The sequence below is a fragment of the Lotus japonicus genome, chromosome 5 (assembly GCF_012489685.1).
Source record: "Lotus japonicus ecotype B-129 chromosome 5, LjGifu_v1.2".
NCBI classification, from domain to species: Eukaryota; Viridiplantae; Streptophyta; class Magnoliopsida; order Fabales; family Fabaceae; genus Lotus; species Lotus japonicus.
This window is the reverse complement of record NC_080045.1, coordinates 11666677-11688088: the sequence shown is the minus strand read 5'-3', so window position 1 is coordinate 11688088 and position 21412 is coordinate 11666677. Positions and strand designations below refer to the sequence as shown.

At 36.7% G+C, this 21412-nt stretch overlaps 3 protein-coding genes across 5 annotated transcripts; all 3 read left to right on the top strand.

Annotated features, from left to right (window-relative positions):
- The first annotated feature begins 5727 nt into the window (after positions 1–5727).
- Positions 5728–8489, top strand: LOC130720584 (probable pectate lyase 4). Its single transcript, XM_057571237.1, has 5 exons — positions 5728–6165; positions 6656–7007; positions 7167–7377; positions 7483–7551; positions 7970–8489. Exons 1-5 carry the CDS (start codon positions 5895–5897, stop codon positions 8207–8209), a joined length of 1143 nt encoding a protein of 380 aa, XP_057427220.1. The 5' UTR covers positions 5728–5894; the 3' UTR covers positions 8210–8489.
- An 893-nt stretch (positions 8490–9382) lies between these two features.
- LOC130717666 (UDP-glucuronic acid decarboxylase 1) lies at positions 9383–13401 on the top strand. 2 transcript variants are annotated; one of them, XM_057567993.1, is made up of 7 exons: positions 9383–9977; positions 10335–10481; positions 10609–10688; positions 11722–11805; positions 11898–11972; positions 12587–12679; positions 12897–13401. In XM_057567993.1, exons 1-7 carry the CDS (start codon positions 9383–9385, stop codon positions 13104–13106), a joined length of 1284 nt encoding a protein of 427 aa, XP_057423976.1. In that variant the 3' UTR covers positions 13107–13401. The 2 variants fall into 2 exon arrangements, with proteins under 2 accessions (XP_057423976.1, XP_057423977.1); XM_057567994.1 differs by having other exon boundaries at positions 9383–9981; positions 10339–10481.
- Positions 13402–18442: 5041 nt separating this feature from the next.
- LOC130716575 (protein SODIUM POTASSIUM ROOT DEFECTIVE 2-like) lies at positions 18443–20635 on the top strand. Of its 2 annotated transcripts, none has more exons than XM_057566541.1 (3): positions 18443–19223; positions 19704–19782; positions 20073–20635. In XM_057566541.1, the coding sequence occupies exons 1-3, from the start codon at positions 18627–18629 to the stop codon at positions 20249–20251; spliced, it is 855 nt and encodes a 284-aa protein (XP_057422524.1). In that variant the 5' UTR covers positions 18443–18626; the 3' UTR covers positions 20252–20635. The 2 variants fall into 2 exon arrangements, with proteins under 2 accessions (XP_057422524.1, XP_057422525.1); XM_057566542.1 differs by having other exon boundaries at positions 19707–19782; positions 20073–20634.
- The last annotated feature ends 777 nt before the right edge of the window (positions 20636–21412 follow it).

The window sequence follows — 21412 nt, the reverse complement described above, 5'->3', positions numbered from 1 at the left end:
TAAGTAATGTCTATCTTAATATAATTTAACATACACACATACACAAGCATACAATAGACATCAGTTTCAATCAATCTAGCTAGAGTTTTCGCTCTACAGAAGTGCGCATGCTATCTGTTGTTTTTATCCCTCCTTAGCATAGCAATAAAGTGTTTAGGTGCATTAGTCATGACATTCTGATAAGGGTTAATGTTATGAGGGCAAAATTAATTAGACACATTTGTCATGACTTTGCTAACATCTTTGGCCATGGCAGACAGAACCAAGGTGTTGTTAGAAAACTGGGTGTGATAATCCTGGATAAAGTCAAGAATCGTGAGCGTCCACTTTCCGAACAAATTATTTCGACCCTGTAATTGCCTGGGTTCACGAAATCTTTGTTGGGATAATGCTTGACAATCAATCTGTTTCTTGGCACAAGAGAACAGATAAAGAAAGTAGAGAGATGTTGTGTTGTTCGAATTTCTGTTTCAGAATACTGTTTCTGGTTTTCTGTGTTTTTTCCTTAGGCTGCAAGCAACCTTATATAGAAGGTTGTGTCTGCACGAATGATCACGATTGTTCCGAAAAGTCACAATTTTTCAAACAATTTCAAACTAGGGTCACCAACGTTCAAGGGGCTCCGCCCCTTGGACCCCGGTTCGTATTCGCGGTCAATTATGCGTTGGCTCACCAAGCGTGCACTCCGCACTAACCTGACTCGATTCCGAGCCTAACGCGTAATTACATCAGCCTATAGTAGATCACATTACTACTAAAATACATTGATGATTCTAAAATCACCAACATGTGTCAGTCAGTTCCGGCCGTCCATCGTTGAGAATGGGTGTGTCTGTGTCCAAAAATATTGATTCAAAAGAAAAAGTTAAAAACTTACTAAAAAATCCACACACAGTAAGCACCATTGTTGCAATAAAAAACACTTGCCTATTACGGAAGGCGTCGGGAAGAATCTCAACATCAAGAAATTGAAATAAAAAACATAATATCTATATATATATGTGTAAAGCACACTTGAACTTTTGCATTGATTAGTTTACCTTTGCATTAAATATATTAAATAATTAAATACAAAACTAAAAAAATAACATCTACTTTATTATTTATTATATTAATAAATAATTGTTAAACTTTTCAATTTCCCATATTTTAAAATAATTTTTAATATTGATTAAATTTTAATTATTAATTATAACTTGAGGAATTTTTTTAATAATAATAATTTAAATTGACTACCTTTACATTAATAAAAAATATAGTAAAAATAACTTTTATATTTATAACTAATTGAAAAAAAATCAAATTCTTATATTTTAAAATTAAAATAACTTTTATATTTATAACTACATTTTACGTATAAATAACAAATTAAATACTAAAGTTAGATATCATGTTAATAAGCTATATATATATATATATATATAATATTTGACTTGAGTTCTACATTACTGGCAAGATAAATTAATTTTTATTTCCATTTTCATTTCAATTAATTATCAACCTAAGGTTGAAAAAAAACAGATAAAATAGCACAAAGTAATATCTTTTAAATAAAATAAACAAGTTAGATATTGAAATTAGTTAATGGTTGAATGCTTTTTGTAAATATATATTTCAAAATTTACTTTTAAATATGAAATGATTTTGTATGTTGTTTAAATTAACTATAATGTAGTTGCGTGTTATTTTAAAAATAATTTTAAATTTATTTGTGATTTGTCTTAATAATTATAATAATAAATTATTGATGAATATTTTATGTTATTAACTATTAATTGTCAACTTTTCTGTTTCTTATAAAAAAAATAATTTATTAAGTAGTTTTTTAACAATAGTTAGAATATTAACTATCAATCATAAATTGAGGGAAAAATTAATAAATATATTTATATGTTGAAAATATTAATAATTTAAATTAAATAATAGTCTAGATCAAAATTTATTAATGAACACTCTAGGAAAATATTTTAAAAATTAAATAAATGTCTCTATAAAATATTAACTATTATATGTATCGCATGCGTGTATTATTTGAAGAAAATACTTTTAAATGTGTTTTTTGACCTATCATATAGTAGTAAAAATATTTTCTCAAGTTTTCTTATGTTATTAATAATGTTTTCCTTTTCAAATTTTATTAGGGTTAATGGTCAAATTAATCCTTGAGTTTGTAAGCGAGTTTGATTTTAGTTACTATGAGAATAAATGAAGTTTAGTGGCAGTCAAAAACTGTCAGTGATTGTAAAAATGACTGCCACTAAACGTTATTTTTTTCAGATGGATTAAAATTAAACTCGCTTACAAACTCAAGGACTAATTTGATCATTAACCCAAAAATTTATTAAATTACAGTAATATCATTTATTTATATAAAGAGAACTCTAATACAAGCAATTTCATGCATAGAAAAACTCTAATACTCTCTATTTAGATGTCTAAACACAATAATTTTTTCTATTATATTTATATTGAAGAAATATTTTAATATTTATTTTTAGATAATTACTCTATAGTAAATTTCATATAATATAAAAAAAATATTATAATAAACCCGTGCAACGCACGGGTATAATATCTAGTTAAATAGTATAACCTAGTTCGATCATGACTACTTATACTACTTTTTATTGGCATTTTTCTTCTTTTATAATTTATTACTGTCAATTTTTATAAGGATAAAATTTAGTTACAAATCTATGGGTGCTGTTTGTGCTGTTAGCTGATAAAAAACTCAACTACCCATTATTCCTGAATTTTAACATACAATCGTGATTGTCTAAACTTAAGACTTCTTCTTAGACCAGAATAACTTCACTCAAGTTAATCTACACGTTTTGTGATAACTCTTCACATAACTTCAATGCATTTTCTCTTATGCAGACCATGCATCAGAAGTACTTCTTTCATCAACATTTCATGACATGATTGCTTTAAATATATCAAGTGTATATTGCTGCCTAGGGATGGCAGAGAAGCCCGAACCCATGGGCACCCGACCCGACCCGACCCGATTTCTTGGGTGAAAACCCGAGTTAAATGGGTTCGGGTTCGGGTTCGGGTTTTACCCGATCACTTTCGGGTTCGGGTTTGGGTTTGGCCAAACCCGCACCCGAACCCTACCCGAACCCGGATCTGTATAAGTGAAACCTAAGTATTCTGCTTGTGCAATACAATATGTGCAGCATCTTGCATATTAATTTAACAGTAACATGGCAATTACAATGTTACATTACATAATATAGCTCTCTTCACAGTCTTTTTCAGGTCGGGTTTCCGAGTTCAACTGTTTGTTTGAGGTTGTGTGCGGGTGTGGGTACGGGTCGGGTGAACCCGAAACCCAATGGGTTCGGGTGTGGGTTTAAGTTCACCACCCATTTCGGGTTCGGGTGCGGGTGCGGGTGTGGGTTTTTGATTTCGGGTTTGGGTTTGGGTTTGGCAAAACCCGCACCCTACCCGACCCATTGCCATCCCTATTGCTGCCTGTTTTGTTTTTCCTCCAACAAAGCGTTAAACTGCATTTGTGATGACTTTTAGATGCTAAATAAAGTTAATTAGACACATTTGTCATGACTTTGTTAACATCTTGGGCCGTGCCCATCTATCGTTCCGGTGACCGGCACACAGAATCAAGACGTCAGTTCCGTTGATCGTCGACAATGGCACTCTATATATAAATTAATGTTAATACAAAAGGAAAAATTAAAAACTTTCTAAAAATATCCATACACAGTAATGCCCATTGTTGCGATAAAACTAACACGTTCCAATTAGGGAAGGCCGACAAGAATCCTATATTTTATTCAAGGGGTTGTCTAAATAACCCAATAAAAGTTTGGGTTACATATCTCATCATCCAATCACATTGAAGATAAGTGAGTTGGAATTTCTATATTTTATTTATTAATTTATTTCCAACTCACTTATCTCCCATTTGATTGGATGATGTGTTATTTAAGCCAAACTTTCTCATGGGTCATTTAAATTCCTTTATTCAAAAGTTTTCATAAATTTATATTTATTTAGAACTATTCTATTTAACTTCACACGCCAATAAATATAGGGATGTCAACAACCAATGAAAAATTAATTGAGTGAAGAAAAGTGATAATTTACTTTTTTTTTTTGCATTGGAAAAATAACAACAACAATACAACGCTAAGACATCTCGAGTTAATAAAGGCAGCACACGATCCAGAGGAGAGTCAATAAAGGTAACACCACACTACAAACTGACACTCATGTCTGCAAGGCAATCCGCAGAACCATTGGCCTCATAACCCATATGGTGAATACTGAATACGCACATCCCAATCTCACTAGAGAAGAAGATGCAGATCCATATAAGGGCAGAGCATACATATGAAACCGAAACTTCTAAAGTGCTTTAACTAACTACAAACAGTCAAAATCACATTGCACCCTCCTATACCCCCTATCCCAGAGCAGCGAAGGCCCCATCCTTAGAGTCTGTAGCTCTACAAAAAAAGGATCCCCGCCACTAGCCACGAACCAGAGGAGTCACGCAACACCCTCATATCCCCATACAACTCTACGCATTGTTAAACGCCCCATCCACCATCGCCGAAATATAACCGTCCGGGGGAAGCTTGCACTGCACATGATCAAGCGTTGTCCTCTCACACAGTCTCTGCTTTCCAAGCCAAGCAATATAGTCACGCACCTCCTATCTGATCCACTCACCAACGTACTCGGTCGTCTATGTCTTCCTCCCCAAGACCATCTCGTTCCTCCATCGCCAAAGTCTCCGAATTGCAGTAAGAAACATAACAACATGATCACCTTGCATCTGGGACCGAACCCAAGTCCGAACAGAAGAGGAGTGAAACTCAGGCTAAGAGAGCGCATGAAGGCGGAGCCACACCTCCCTAGAGCGAGGATAGTCTCGAAGACAGTGGAGGATATCCTCTAAAGTATGTGAACAACGCACGCAAGCCGGAGAAGAAGCCAGGTGGCAACTATGCCTATGCGCGTCCACTTGCATAGTGTCATGATTGAGCAACCAAAGGAACACCTGGATCTTTTTTCGGAGCTTGAACTCTCCAAACCCAATCCTAATCATTTGTGCTTCCCATCGTTGCACGAGGAGCATTCAGCCGAGCATAAACCATAGCCGCTAAGTAAATGCCCGTGGAGCAAGGCCGCCACACCCAAAGATCACGAAAACGCACATCAAGAACAGGATTAAGAGAGGTAAGCACATGCGCAAAAGAGCTCGGGGCAGTCGTATACATGCAGCGTAGAGGTGTGGAAACCACTATTAACAATCACATTCCTCAATCATTGTCATGGCAGTTATACTCTAGTTTTACCTCGTAAAATCATACGAGTTTATAATCCGAGGTGACTTAAATGAGTTAATTCACTTGTAAACTCACGAGTATACTTCCGAGTTCATGAGCTAAGCAAAAATTGTGGACAACCCCCCCCCCCCCCACCATTTTTCACCCAAGTGGTGCCATTTCATGACACAATATTTGCAATACTACTTTTATTCTTCATGAATCTCTCTCACATTTTTTTGGGTCAAACAATCTCTCTTACTTATGTCCATTTTCTCTTTTCTATAAGATTTTTTTATTGGTTTGGCCCATTAGGGTTGGCTTAGGTCACGATGGGCCTCTTTTGAACAATTTTACCCATTTACCTTCTCATGGGCTTTATAATAATAATAATGTGGATGTGGATCTCATGTATGGTTAGCAACGTTGGATAGTGTCGGTTTACAGTAACAGAGGACAAAGAGATTCGTTACCAAACATTCAAGACTGTTGTCACTTTTCAGTTCAGTTTTTCGTTGCAATCCAACAGAACTGAAATGAATTAAGCTAACAGCTCCAATCGAAACGTGTTGGTAGTTACGTTTGCAACCATTAATGGGTAACACCCACCGCAAACACCGTGCTAATTCCGCCCCACACAACACCGTTCCTCCGCCTTATAAATATGGCACAACTCACTCACCGATCATCCCAACCCAAAACCAACCTTCTACTTCCAATTCCAACAACAACAGCAACATGCTCTCTTTGCCTTACGCCCACGTCGACTCCACTCTCCGCGCCCTCGCCGCCAACGCCGAGGGATTCGGCCGCTGCGCCGTTGGTGGACTTCACGGTGCTCTTTATCATGTCACCTCTCTTGCAGGTCCTATTCATTGCATTCTTATTCTTATTATTTTAATTTCAGATCAAAATGTAATAACTAGCAATATATTTAACTGTATTTGACCTGAAATTATAGAGCTTACTTTGAATTTAGAGAAATATTTAAATTGTCATCTTGTGTTCAAATTAAAGCACTTAATTTCATAACATGCTTATTTATGTTTCATGGTTTATTGAAAATCCTTCTACAATTGATTCTAAAGTCAAAATTAGTTACGGAAAGAAGCTTATGTGAGTAGCTTTTAGGGGTCGGAATTGATTCTGAGAAAATAGAAGCTGATTCAAACATGCTATGTCGAGCTGAAGGAAAAAATGAACTTTAGTGTCTAACTGTATGAGTTATTTTAATCCATGTACCATTGTTTATGCTCACTTGGTTGTCATTTTGAGAGACAGATATATTTGTAGAAGTTGACAGATTAGGTGTGTAACATGGCGTTCATTGGTTGGATTCTTTTGAATGCGTGCAGATGATGGACCTGGATCACTACGTGACGGTTGTCGGAGAAAAGAACCTTTGTGGATTGTGTTTGAGGTTTCTGGCACTATTAATCTTTCGTCGTACTTGAGCGTGTCGTCGTACAAGACCATTGATGGGAGGGGCAAGAGGATTAAGCTCACGGGAAAAGGTTTGAGGCTGAAGGACTGCCAGCATGTGATCATTTGCAATTTGGAGTTAGAAGGAGGAAGAGGGTCTGATGTTGATGGCATTCAGATAAAGCCTAATTCACAGCACATATGGATAGACCGTTGCAGTCTCAGTGATTTTGATGATGGGCTCATAGATATTACAAGAGAAAGCACAGATATAACTATTTCAAGGTGAGAGGGCCATGAATTGTTTGTGATCGACCCTTTTATAATTATGTGTTCTAGCATATATGCAAATGTTTTGTGTAATTTAAAGCATGTAGCTTCTGTGCATAGAATTGAATATGATTGAAGAGAAACTGATTTAAACACGCAATTCATCATTTTCAGGTGTCATTTCTCGCGGCATGACAAAACAATACTCATAGGGGCAGATCCCTCTCATGTTGGTGACAGATGCATGAGGGTCACCATTCACCATTGTTTCTTTAATGGGACTCGACAGAGACACCCTCGTGTTAGATATGCTAAAGTACATCTGTACAATAATTACACCAGAGACTGGGGCATATATGCTGTTTGTGCCAGTGTGGAATCCCAGGTGAGTTATTATGTGTTTATTGATTGGAATTGCTATAAGTAATTTCAAAACAATCTTTCTGAATGATGTGCAAAATTACTAATTGGCATTTTACATTGATTCCAGATATTCTCTCAACATAATATCTATGAGGCAGGCCACAAGAAGGTGGCATTTAAGTATCTTCATGAGAAGGTTTGTCTAGTTCTCTTGTTTAGTAGCCTAGTAATCATTTAGCTTGAATTGGAACTTATGTTATCAATCTTTTAGATGCTCATTTCCAAGGATCTTGTGAAAATGGTGAGGAAGCTTTGTTTTGACTCGCTTATTATGCTGATATATTATCTTCGATTTGCAATCGGTGTGTAGGACAACAATTACATCTAAGGAACTAATGGAAGTATTAATTTTGTTATCCTTCTAAGGAATAGAAAATACTTGTGCTGATTCCCTAACTAAAATACTACAAGAAAATAGTATCGAAGAGTTTGATTACTCTGATGAAATGCTAAACCACTTCTGCTACTTTTATGTTAAAACAAAGAGTTTGATTACTTACTTCTGCTGCCCTTTTTATTAAGCTGACAAGACTGAATTGGTGACATCCCTGCAGGCAGCAGATAAGGAAGCAGAAGCAACTGGTTATATAAGGTCTGAAGGAGACTTGTTTCTAAATGGTGCTCAACCAGGGTTACTAACTCAGAATGTTGAGTGTAACATGTTTCACCCCAGTGAATACTATCCCACATGGACAGTGGAACCTCCAAAAGATGATCTAAAACAGGTTCTTCATCACTACACTGGATGGCAATCCGTTGCGAGACCAGCAGATCAAACAGTTTGCGCAGACTAGAAGCTAAGCTGTTGTCCAAATCAGTATTATCTGATTTTCACCGACCCCTGGGGTTCTTCTGGGCATATTAAATTACTTTATATGTGTATATAATGATTGCGTGAACTAATAATGCTTATGTTGCATCCAGTTTAGCAAGTTACTTAATGTGCACTCAATGTAACCCTGCATTCAGTGTGGTCTCCCTCGAGACCAGAAAGTTACCAACATCAACAACAACAACAACAATAATAATAGTAACAATAGCATTTGTGGGGCTGAGGTATTCCCCAGTTAGTTATTTCTTTGTTGTTGATTTCATGATTTGTACCTGTTTTCTCTACTTATTGTCTTATACAATGACTCTTATAATATTAATAAAGTCAAATAACTATAATACAGATCACTATCTTTTAAAACTTAGTTCAGACTGACCGGTCGAACTAGTTCTATCAGGACTTTGTCACCTGACTGGTTTGAGCCAACTGTTTAATCAGTAGTGCAATAAAATCTTATTGACTCGGTACAACCAGTCAGTTAATGATCAAACTGGTGACTCAGTTGGTTCTTAATTAACCTGATGAGTCATCTGTTTCATTCTTTTAACTTTATTTAAAATAGAAAATGCCTTGATGCTTAAAAAAAATTATAAAGTGCCTTAAGCTTAGTTCAAACTTGTACCTACTAAGCTAAAAGCAAGGCCTTTTACCACTACGCCAAGATCATTTTTTGACAACTACGGTTCATGCATGACCAAATTAAATTGAGATATTAAACTTTCAAATTGCGACCATTGATTGTAAATTTGTAATTGTAATCAAAATGTCATGATTTCAGAGAAGTTTTGACGACCATAATTGTTACGAACATCGGGTGAATTTAATGAATCGGGATCACAATTCAAAACTTTTTTTTTTGAAATGCACAATTTAAAACCTTGAAAATGCTTTTATTTGCTATTTTAGTTTTTTTTAATTTGATATTTTAATGTATGAAAAAAATTATAGCCTCCATGAAAGTGGCAGAATCAGTGATGTGAATCCTTCAATTTGACGCATTGTGTGGGCAAAGAAAGAAAGGTGTGTGTCTTGCATTACACACTACTAGTAAAAACAAGATCTTAAATATTAACCTCATTTGATTTCACACATTAAATGCTTCATCAACATTGATTGATAGATATAGACAGTGATCATGAAACAATTACACAAGCAATCAAGCTTGAATCACAGACGCGACGGAGAAATGGGAACCGAAACTCCACCATACTCCCCCAAATCCACCAAACACACCAGATCCCTCCCCAGATCCATCAACTACCTCCTCCGTGAACAGCGTCTCCTCTTCATCCTCGTCGGAATCCTCATCGGCTCCACCTTCTTCATCATCCAACCCACTCTCTCCCGCATCGGCCCTCACGACCCCGCATCTCACTCCCACACCTTCCTCCCCGCTGCCCTCACAAACTTCGACTCCACCACAAACCGCGTCGGCCGTATCCCCGCCGGAATCGGCGGGAGACGGTTACGCGTTGTCGTCACCGGCGGAGCAGGCTTCGTCGGGAGCCACCTCGTTGACAAGCTCATCGGTAGAGGCAACGATGTGATCGTGATTGATAACTTCTTCACCGGGAGGAAGGATAATCTGGTGCACCTGTTTGGAAACCCGAGATTCGAGCTCATTCGGCATGATGTGGTGGAGCCGATTCTGCTGGAGGTTGATCAGATCTATCATCTTGCGTGTCCTGCTTCGCCCGTGCATTACAAGTACAACCCTGTCAAGACCATCATATCCTTCTTCACCATGAAATGATCTAGAATCACTTCTGTTAGAAGCAGGGTTGTTAATGGCGGATAGCGTAGCGGCAAGCCCAAAAAACGCTATTTCAAGCCCTATTGCAGTACTATAGCGGCAAATAGCGGTGAATAGTGGAGTAGCGGTGAACCTACGCTATAGCGCTATTGTGCCGCTATTAACAAGCCTGGTTAGAAGCTATAATCAAACATGTTTTGGATTCTATACAAATCGTGAAACCAAACGCGCACTGCATTGCATTTTTCTCTCTTTTGATCAATTTATGTGGATTTTTTTGTTTGTTTGCTTGTTTTGGATTCCTTGACTGTGTTGTGTGTGTGATTGATTCACAAGACGAATGTGATGGGTACGCTGAATATGTTGGGTCTTGCGAAGAGGATTGGGGCGAGGTTTCTGCTGACGAGTACTAGTGAGGTTTACGGTGATCCCTTGGAGCATCCACAGAAAGAGACTTACTGGGGGAATGTCAATCCAATAGGTGGGTGAGTTTGCTGAATGCTGATCAACAGAATAATAAATAGTACTCTCATTTTCACTGAAATTTTGATTTATAGAATTCAATGGTTTGTCCGGTGTGTTAAAATTATGGTTTGATTGAATTTTAGGTGAGAGGAGTTGTTACGATGAAGGGAAGCGAACTGCGGAAACATTGGCTATGGATTATCATCGAGGCGCCGGAGTTGAGGTGGGGATCTTAAACTTAAATTATAGTGTGTTAATTGGTCGGAGCGAGTTTTGGTTGTTTACCTTAATGATGTCTTGTTTTTCTATGTTGTTGGATATAATGTTTGAGTGTGATGTTACACTGCGATATTTTGATACTTACTTATTTAATGCATTAGTGCTTTCTGTGTGTATTTTTAACTCAAAATCATGGATGCATCTTACCATGTCATTTCTATTTACATGGCAACTTATGTTTTAGTCTTGTGGGATATTCTCTCCACCAGGACATTGAAGCATAATGTAATTTTTGAGCTTGTCAACTTGGTCTGCCCTTGGGATTTACTGAACAGGTGCCAATGTATATGGTAGTCAGGATTGATTCTACTATTTCTTGTCAGTGAGTCTAAATCGTGCACAAGCACTTGTCATGGAGAAGATTTGACTGAATGTTTGCAAAGAAATCCGGTGCTTTACTCATTCACACAGGATGACTTAACCAAACTTGTGGATCATTAGTACAGAAATGAAAATTGTGGAGAGTTAGCCAAATTGTTTTGATATATTATTAATGAAATTCCTAGAATAAATGACTAAAAGACCTGTATGCTCTGAGTCTTGTAATGTTAGTTATGAATGCTATCATTTTTATGTTATAACAACCAGCAGTACAAAGAAGAAGTTCATTGTAAGCTTAGGATTTGTTCAATTTCCTAGACAAATTTCTCGAGAATAGCTACATAAGCAAGTGTAGGTTAAGATAAAAAATTCAAAATATAATCAGGTAATTTTTTTTTGTTAGAATAAAAAATCTATTTGAGCTTATATCCGATTGCTGTTATTATATTAATCCTTAGTGAAATCTTTAAGATTGATTACTTATTGTATATATTGGATATGAAAGACTTTCAAATTTATGGATGGATTTGCATGAAAAAATCTTCGTACAGAGAAAAAGTAATATTTAATCCAACGTAAGTGAAATTTTAGTCTACTTATAGTAAATTCTTCAAATCACGTGTTGCTATTGAGACTGATCTGGTTTGCTGTTATAGGTTCGTATTGCTCGAATTTTCAACACATATGGACCCCGCATGTGTTTAGATGATGGGCGTGTCGTTAGCAACTTTGTTGCACAGGTTCTCTCTCGTTCTCCCTCTCTCATTCTCTCTTTTTGTTTTTCATTGTTCGAGTGGATTTTGTCTTATACCATTTTTTTTCATGTTTTCAGGCTATTCGCAAACAACCATTGACTGTATATGGTGATGGGAAGCAAACAAGAAGTTTCCAATACGTTTCTGATTTGGTACATAACCTTTTTTTTTTTTGTATTGAAACTTTATGTCTCTCTCTCCTTTCTGTCCGTGCTGTTGTTTTTATGAGTGGCATACAGCATATTTTGCTAATCCTCATCTGGTCTTGGGTGATATCATCTTAATTTCACAAATGAACAAAAGTTTATGGTTGGCAGAATCACTATGAATCATGGTCTAAATAATGAGCAAGATACTTGAGTGTTGGAGGGTAGTAGAACATTGTAGCTTAAAAGCCGTATTACTGCGTGTTTTCTAAAACCCTCGGCTAGTTTGTGCAACCTGATCTTATCAGAAAATTTTCTTGACTTAAATCCTAACATCATTCATATCGACTTTTGAGAGTAATAGAGAGAATACATCAAGCAAAGAGAAACAGCTGCATTGGAAGATTAAATAAAATTATTGATCATTGCTATTAAGTATTTGTTCAATTAAGCTATTGTATGAAGCTAATTTTCTACTACTTTGATTTAGAATGAAAAGATTTCGAGTTGGATGAGGTCAAATCTAAGATTTATTTATTTGGAAAATCTTCTTTTTGGCAAGAACATGTGCAGCATTATAATTATATGAAGGTGAACTAAATTTCTTTTCCAATTCACAGGTTAATGGGCTTGCAGCTTTGATGGATGGTGAACATGTAGGACCTTTTAACTTGGGTAACCCAGGGGAGTTCACCATGTTAGAACTTGCTGAGGTGCCTTGTCTTCTTTTGCTGGCTCAGTTTTTTTGTGTTTACTGTTTTGCTTGTTATATTATATCATGCTTATTTTATTAATTCCTTAATGGCCTAACATGTCATGTAGTATCTCAGTTGTGCCCTTTACAGTAAGGGCACACTTTTTGGGGCTGGACTGCATCAAAGTTACTGTTTTATGATCATCCTGTTATTGTCATTTTTCATAAACATGCAGGTTGTCAAAGAAACAATTGATTCAAGTGCTACCATAGAATACAAACCAAATACTGCTGACGATCCACATATGAGGAAGCCAGATATTACCAAAGCAAAGGAACTACTGAACTGGGAGCCAAAAGTCCCGCTGAGAGAAGGATTGCCTCTCATGGTTAGTGATTTCCGGAATCGGATTTTGAATGAAGATGAAGGAAAAGGGATGAAATAAACAGAGTAGCAAACCTTGTATCTATATGGAGAAGAGAACCTCTCCATTTTTTTTCTCATCTACTGTCAAAATCAACATCAACAGAAAGCTCTACTAATACGTCACATATGTAAGAAGATATGTCTACTAGCCTTTTACATTTACTCATTTATGCTTGCTTACCACACAGTTCATGTAATTGTTAAATTCTGACCTAATTCTTTCATCAATTTTGTTGTCTATGGTATTGATAAAAGTTGTAGTATTTGATATTTGGATTCTAGTATCATGAGAAAGAAAGTTTTTCTGTAGAAAATTGTGTACCTCAATTTTGTTTTCTGCTATTACAACTGCTTTGCATTTCATCTTAAAGGGAAAGAGGACTTGGGGTGTGGAATACGGCTAATTACAAGGTTAGAGTAACTGATTGACCAATTTACTTGTCCATTCTTCTCCTTGAATGGGTTAGGTCTGAACACAGGCAACATTTCCAACCCAAATTTACTTGGTTACTTAATTAAATCTCTGCACCGATTTACTGGTTTGAACTTCTGTACAATGTTACTATTGAGCTGATAAATAACTAATTAACATTTTTAGGAAGAAGTTAACATGATAATTTCCTTAATATGCAATATCGCATTTAAATTATTCTCGACACATACAAATAATTAAATTAGAGAAAAAGTTTAATGCACTGACGGTGTAAAACTTTACACCGTCAATCAATCAGATTTTAAGGATGTGCCACGTCAATTAATGAAATTAAATGAAAAGAGAGATTTTCTCACATCCTTGAAATCTGATTGGTTGACGGTGTAAGGTTGACGGTGTAAAAAAACTTTACACCGTCGGTGCATCAAAATTAAACTCATTAAATTAATGGAAAAAGAGTTAAAATACTAAATATTATCAATCTTTACTTCTTTTCGGTACACAGTCAATATCTTCCTACGTCATCGATTATAGATGAATATGATGCCTTTTTGGGATTTCAGATTTCTTTGTGAGTCACTATAAGTTGTCAATTTTTATCTGTAAAAATTAATTAATAACAAGTTTTAGTTCAGACTTGAAGCTATACGTGCAAGCATGGATGGATATTTGTGTAGACCAAATATGTCCATGGAAGTAATCTTGATCCGTGGTTGGTGGTTAGTCAATCAATTTGTCCTCACTTACGTTGAAAGCAGAAAAGCTTCGGAGCACAAAAGTATAGTGTTAGTGCTTATTTGTAAACTAGATTGAGGCAACAAAAATCTACTTTCAAAGGGCATTTGTTTCTATCTTTAGAAAATGGTTCCTGAAAATAATTAATTAGAAATGGACATTCTATCGTTTGGTAGAAGAATTAAACTTGACATCTTAAAATTTAAAAACAAACGTCACCTCAACTCAATAGGAATTTTTGGAATTTAGAATATAAGGAATTGTTCTTCCTAAATTTAATCTTAAAATTGCTAAAACTGGCATTCAAGTAGCACTGATGAGTAATAGTCTAAACTTTCGAGGTAGCATGGTACAAGGTTTGGGGCGCTGCTCTAGCAGTGTGGGGGTCCAAGGTGCGTAGATGGTGAAGGACTGTTGCATTGCTAACCGTTGATTCATCGTGTGGCATGGGGCTCGTTTTCGTGTGAATTTGGCTTCATTGAGCATGGTGTTACAACTTGCGCAAGGTTCTGTTGACTGTGATGGGACGTGCGGAGGGGACGCCCGAGGTGTTGTGGGGAGAGGGTTTCTTGGGATATTTATAGGAAGACGTTGGTTCAGGGGCGTAATGATGTTGATGTGTGCGTTTGTGTGATTTGGACAAGTTTGGATTCGATGTCAGTTTGATGCGAACGGGGCCAGCGACCGACAAGTACCCTTGAGAGACATTTGGTCAGGTCATGTCCTTGACGGGAGAGATTTAAGCGAACAAAGTATCTAATGAGGGTTTGGATTCGAAGGTGAATTTGAGACCCAAAACAATGACAATGACAATAGACTTTTTTATTTCTCCGTGGAGTGCCACTGAGAACGAACTTGGAATAGAGCTAAATAGTGTCTAGGAATGGTGCATGAATGCCAGTTTCTAGTGTTTTGTGAGAAGGAGGTGATCACAGAAGTGGTGATAGTAACCTGTGACCATTGGAGGAGCTCGGTGGAGCTCTCCCAATCTTGCATGTTCGATCAGCCATCAACTTCTATAGAGGAAAGCAAAGGTGAAGGAACAAAGTTTGTCACCAGAACGAAGTGGTGACAAAGGCCTCTCTTGGGAAGTGCAAGGGCTTTGGCCACCATCTGAGGTGATGGTGGCTTTGAGGAGGACGAGGGCGATCGTGGTGGTGGAGCAAGAACTGGTGCTCGACGGACGTGATGGGGCTAGGTTTTTGTAGTGAAAGATTACTTTGGATGGAAAATATGATGGAAATGTGATGGTGGAGCTTGGAGGTTTGATGATTAGAGAGGTATGAAGTTTGAGGAAGAGAAAGAGGTGATATTTTTATTGCAATTCTAAATATTATGAGGACTTAATTTTTAAAACAATTTTTTTAATCTACTAAATCATGTTACTTTTTTTTCTTTTCGCAAATGTATTCTCACCGCTGACATCAATGAGACTAATCCTCTTGAAACACTGATTTTACATTAAGTGGATAAGTTTTCCAACAAATACTAAGTTTCTCAATAGATATTTCTCCATACAAATCAGCTTAGAGATCATATTACTTGCATCACCAAGGTAAGAACACTCATGGAATGACCCATGTTCGCCTTTTATCGTATCAGCCACCAAATCTTCTGATGTAAGCTTGTAACCATCTATATTTTTGTTTTAAGTGGCATGCTAAAATTTTATTAGTATGACAAAAAATGAGTTAGAAGATGCACACAAGATTTTCATCAAGAAAACACCACTGTGAATTCTAATAGTAACCATACATTGAATATATACAGACCTCAATTACTTCACTTTTTTTTTTTTTTTTTTTTGGTCAATAATTACTTCACTTGTCCACAATAACCAATTACCTATGTACTGTGCCAAAAACTGTTTGTTGTGGTACGTTATGGGCCCTCGTATTCTGCATCCTACAGGTATCCTCCAGTTATATTTTGTCCATAATGCCTTAAAAGTTAAAACTACATATTTTTAACTCTGATTTTGGCACATGATATTGCTACCATTATCTAGCCGTTGCTTTGTTTTCATCTGAACAAGTTTTGTATGTTCTAGAATGGATTTCTAAATACTAATGAGGATTCTTTTAAAGTAAGGTCTCAGATCCCAGATCCCAATCTTGTGGAAAGAAAGCATCCCTTGGGAGAGCTAGCTTTATATGTGGATGTTCACTGTTCGAACAAGATTGTCTCCTATGGAAGATACCGGTTATGAAAAAAAAATCAAGACATCTTGCTGTCATGTTCTTGTTAAGTAGTATTTAAAACTGTAGGCCATGCCCAACAGAGCTGCATCACTCAAAGTCACAGTGCATTAGTTATTCGTGCCAACAATTTTATTTTATTTTTTCACTCAGGTTCAGCACTCTACATGGTGATTATGTCTCTGGAAATTTACGTTAATCCAAAACAGTTCTGCACACAGATACATGGGTTGCACTCAGCACAAAGCACTTAGAATCAGTATAGGATATAAGATATTATTATCATATGGTGTGTAAATGTAATATAATTGCAACAATTTAGGAACCCCTGAAAAATGGTTTAAAGGGAAAAAAGCATGTTTGAATCCAGGGTTACAATTTTTAGAATTAGGTTGTGTATTGGAAATCCTCTATAATAGATTTTAAAGTTCAAATTAATTTTAGAGAGATGCTTTTGGGTGCTAGAATTGATTATGAGGAAATATAAACTGATCTAAACTTACTATCTTCCCCGCAAAAGCTTTTATCAATAGTTACTTCCAGAATCAATTCTCTCAGTACGCGTGTGATTTGAAGACGAACCAAGCGAATGTGAACATATGACACCCGGGGCCGGCGAGGGTTGAGAGCCGGATGGAACCAGAAAAACATGTGATGGGGCCGAAATTCTTCTCACACGTGAATGAGGACAAAGCACGATTGAATGAAATTGTCATTTAACACTCGCATAATGGAGAAAAATTGGAATCCAAACTCCAAAGCTTTACAACATAGTTACATTTCTCTAAACATTTTGAATCTGGTTCACATAATTTCTGCTCTTGCAAAGCACTTGAGGAGGATCTCAACACTCTGCTAGCCAAAAGAACATCAGATAGGTTCACCCTTTCATCTACAGGTCTTTCGAGTGAGTGTGATAGTTTAATTCATTGTACTTATGGTACATCATTTTCATTCTTTAAAGCACTAGAAATGTTGGTTGCATCTCATAAAGATCACCTTGTTTTGCTGTGACTTGACATAAAATTGGTGCTCCAGCACTCTTCACCACTCTCCACACACACCCTTTTCATAGAATGCAAAAACATCAATAAGGACAGAGCCATTGAGGACATTCTTCCTTTCCTGACAAACTTATCAAATTTTTCACTGATTAACTTCTATGGCAATTGATTCTAATTCACGTGCAGCGCTCCTATTGTCATGATAGAACCACTGAGAACTATGTGAGTAACCTGATTATGTAGATATTATTTTAGGTATGTTATTTATGGGTGAGGTCCCCACATCAAGGTGAGTGAGCAAGTGGTCGCCTTAATGCGTGTTTGGATACTAGTTGAGTGCAACGTGAAAGTACTTTTATCTCAATACATAAGAAGGGTTCCGTTCACTTTTTGACTCAAAATAAATGTTATAACATCAGTTTGCACGAGAGACAACCGTATCCAAACATAGTTAGTTGTTAGACTATTACAGCTTTCTTCCAAACTGATACAACATTTTTTAGGTACGTTTAAATTTTCCCAAACTGTTATAGCTTTGGCAAAATTTAAATCTTTCTATCTACTTTAAGTTGAAGCAGAGAAACTGATGCAAATTTCCATTTCATTGTCAACTCTTTATCTTCAAACATCCCTCTCTTACACTCAAAAACTTCTCTATTTTCATGTAATCCTATTCCTACTTTTCTAATGAGGAAATAAAGACTATTTTTTTTTGTAAATTGCTAACATAAAGAGGTTGCTACCAACTAAGTGAGAAGTTTAAAAATTGTTTTCTTAACTATCAATATTATATGAGTACACACTTAACAATGTCTCAAGTTCGAGTCTTACATAATTTGAAGAAAAAAAAACCAATTGAGAGTTTGCTCTCCCAAAGATTTGAATGTTTCCGACTTGAACATGATTGTCTCCCGTGGAGTATTAAACTTTTTTTTTTTGAAAAGACTGCAATAATGCTTAAATTGAAACCGGCACTGAGGCCAAACTGCCAAAGCAATCAGTGCACATAAATCCTACATAAGTTTTGAGAAACTGTAACTTAAAAGCAATCAGTGCAAAGCTTTTGTTTGTGTGTGTCTGTGCACAAGTTCTCTCTTTTATCTCTCGCTCAGTGCTAGTTGCAGATTCTCTAAGAACCACTAGTTCTCTCTGTTATTGTCATCTAAAGGATGAAACGCATAGACATGTTCTGTGCTTCACAAGCCTCAACAGCCATATGTCTTAGCATGGACCAAGCCTCCTGCTCCTCTTCCAACACCATTCAACTCGGAGGCCGAGCAATCGACCGCCACAACCCCATTATCAACGATTCAAGAAGAAGCACCTCTAGAGCCCCATGTTCTTCATCTCAGCCACCCATCAACCCAAAATCTTACCAAAAATCCAAGATAAAAAACTCTTCTTCAAACCCAAATGGCCAGAACAAGAAAAATGCAGCTAAAGTTCATGATCAGAAGAAGAAAAGCACAGCAGAAAAGCTCACTGACAATGTCACCAACAACACCAAAAGCCACTCTTCTAAGCCAATTGATAGTACCCTGAGAAGGACTTGGCTTAAGGCACCTAATGAGTCAGTCACTTCTCTTGGTTCAACTAGATCTTTGCTCAGTAACACTGCACTCTTAGATGGTTCTTCAGATTATGAGCCAGTTTTGGCATTAAACAAAGGTGATACTAAAAAGGCTCAAGTTGTTTGTGAAGATGAAATCCACCCTGCATCTAAATCCTCTAGCCCTTCTCGTCCAAAATCTGGTTCCTCAGACCAGGTTAGTCTTGTTATCTTTCTATCTCTCTCAAGTCCCACAACGAGCACATCAATGGCATTTATGTAGGATATTCCAATCTGAGCTTCTGCACTTGATTAAGTGAATAGTCAATTTGATTCAGAAAAGATTTTGCTGCTTTGCAAGTTAGTCACCGGAAGAAGGAAATATGTTAGAAAGTACCTGTATGTATAAGACGTAAGGACTAACTTGACCGATGTTTACTCATTCAGACTTTATTCAGTTCTTCTAACGATTAACTTGCCAGCGGTGAGATATCTTTCAGGGACCAAGTTGACCAATCACTCATTTTTCTTAAGGCCTCTCCACTTCTAGGATGTGTTTGTGTTTTAGATTGATTTGTGCCAGTGTTTTAATTCAAAAAACTAAGATTAGTATATGAAGTAACTTGAGTAGAACTATTGAAAGTGAAACTATGTAAAATTTTAATATTTCAATAACTGGTTTGAGTAAATTATTTAGCAGGTTGTAGTGCTGAGAGTTTCTTTGCATTGCAAAGGCTGTGTAGGGAAGGTGAGGAAACACCTCTCCAGAATGCAAGGTAACTCACATTGCCTTTCATATTTGAAACCCTTTTACATAATAGATTTTATACATCTGCAGTTTTGATACTCAATTTTCTCTTACATCACACTTCCATTCATTTTCTGTTCTTATTTATCTCTTCTTTTTTCAGTTACATTATTCGTCATATCTCTTACTTCTCTCTTGTATTCCTATCTCTCTCCGAATGTGGATGGATTAGGGCGTGAACAAACTATCTTCCTTTATAATAAAATTCAAGTCATTTCCATTTTAAGGGGATCTTGACGTTGTTGATTGCATTTGCAGGAGTTAGTTCCTTCAACATAGATTTTGCAGCAAAGAAAGTGACAGTAATTGGGGATGTGACTCCATTAAGTGTCTTGGCAAGCATATCAAAGGTGAAGAGTGCACAATTTTGGCCAACATCAGCCTCAGCTCTTGGATCTGGTTGCGCAGAAACCAAGATACAAAGTTCATGTAGATGAGAGGAATGTAGAATACTAGAGTATATGTATTGACGTGTATTTTTCTTTACGAGATTAGGTATCCACGCTGGCCGCGGTAACTAATCCTCTGTCACGGGTGCTTGCACTAAGCTGTAAGCAGCTGATCACAAAATGTGCTCTATGTTTTAGGTGTGAATTAGACGGTAATTTAATTATTGTAAATGTATGTTAGGAAGGTAGCTGTGTCACTTGTAAGCAATAAATTGGAGGTAGAATTTTAATGAACAATGAAATTTGCATGATTTTTAATATAAGATTAGGGTTCATAGTGGGGAAAAGTTGGCTTTCTCTGACATGAGAAGTAGATTAAAAATGATAAGGGACTTAATTGTAATATTTTTTGTTTTAGACTAAAACACTAAGAATAGAACGACTGAGCAAAAGACTTGGAGTATTATTCAAGTGAAGAAGTGAACATATATGAATCTACAGAGGTCCCCTTTTTATAGTAGGTGGACCTCCTTACCCTAAGAGTCTCCCTCATTACACAGTTGGTTGACTTAACAAGCAGGTGACTGTTGATCAAGGCGCACGATTGGTTGACTTGGGAAGCACAGGGCGTTGATCATGGTATACGATCGGTTGACTTATGCTTTTCCTTGGTTGATCGTGCGGATAAGAATCACCCAGCTGTCTCTTTGGCTGACAACCCTTGCTGACATGGCATGGAGCTCAACCTTGCTCTTCGAGACCCAATAGCTCGAGACTCAACCGTGCAGCCTAAATCCATAACGGTCGAGCTACGAAATAAAATGGAGGAAGTGAAATCTATACATTGAGACAAATAACAACATGCATATCATTAAATATCATTTCCTATTTCCTCCAGGGTTGAATACTACAGATGACACATGTAGCAGAAGGTGGAACCTATATGATAAATGTTATAAACAATTTAAGGGTGGGTGTGGATCAACCCCTCAAATCTGCCTAGAATATGGGTTTATGGGGAACAACTCACTTATGGTTCAACTCAATGAAGCCCTAGAAACAAATGTGGAAGCAAATGTGGCATACATTCAAGCTACTAAAGAGTATCATGTAGCACGAAATCTAACGGTGGAAGCGGAGTATAAATTGACCATGCTTCTTCGTGGGGAAGATATAGCAGCTACTCATGCTCATCATCTTTTTGAAGGA

Bases quoted from the DNA above. Each gene is read 5' to 3' on its own strand.
- LOC130720584 (XM_057571237.1), top strand. From the start codon at position 5,895: ATGGGTAACACCCACCGCAAACACCGTGCTAATTCCGCCCCACACAAC. The intron at 6,166-6,655 runs GTCCTATTCATT...GAATGCGTGCAG, and splicing joins TCATGTCACCTCTCTTGCAG to ATGATGGACCTGGATCACTA. The intron at 7,378-7,482 runs GTGAGTTATTAT...CATTGATTCCAG, and splicing joins GTGCCAGTGTGGAATCCCAG to ATATTCTCTCAACATAATAT.
- LOC130717666 (XM_057567993.1), top strand. From the start codon at position 9,383: ATGAAACAATTACACAAGCAATCAAGCTTGAATCACAGACGCGACGGA. The intron at 10,482-10,608 runs GTGGGTGAGTTT...ATTGAATTTTAG, and splicing joins GGGGAATGTCAATCCAATAG to GTGAGAGGAGTTGTTACGAT. The intron at 11,806-11,897 runs GTTCTCTCTCGT...TCATGTTTTCAG, and splicing joins TTAGCAACTTTGTTGCACAG to GCTATTCGCAAACAACCATT.
- LOC130716575 (XM_057566541.1), top strand. From the start codon at position 18,627: ATGAAACGCATAGACATGTTCTGTGCTTCACAAGCCTCAACAGCCATA. The intron at 19,224-19,703 runs GTTAGTCTTGTT...TAAATTATTTAG, and splicing joins AATCTGGTTCCTCAGACCAG to CAGGTTGTAGTGCTGAGAGT. The intron at 19,783-20,072 runs GTAACTCACATT...TTGCATTTGCAG, and splicing joins ACACCTCTCCAGAATGCAAG to GAGTTAGTTCCTTCAACATA.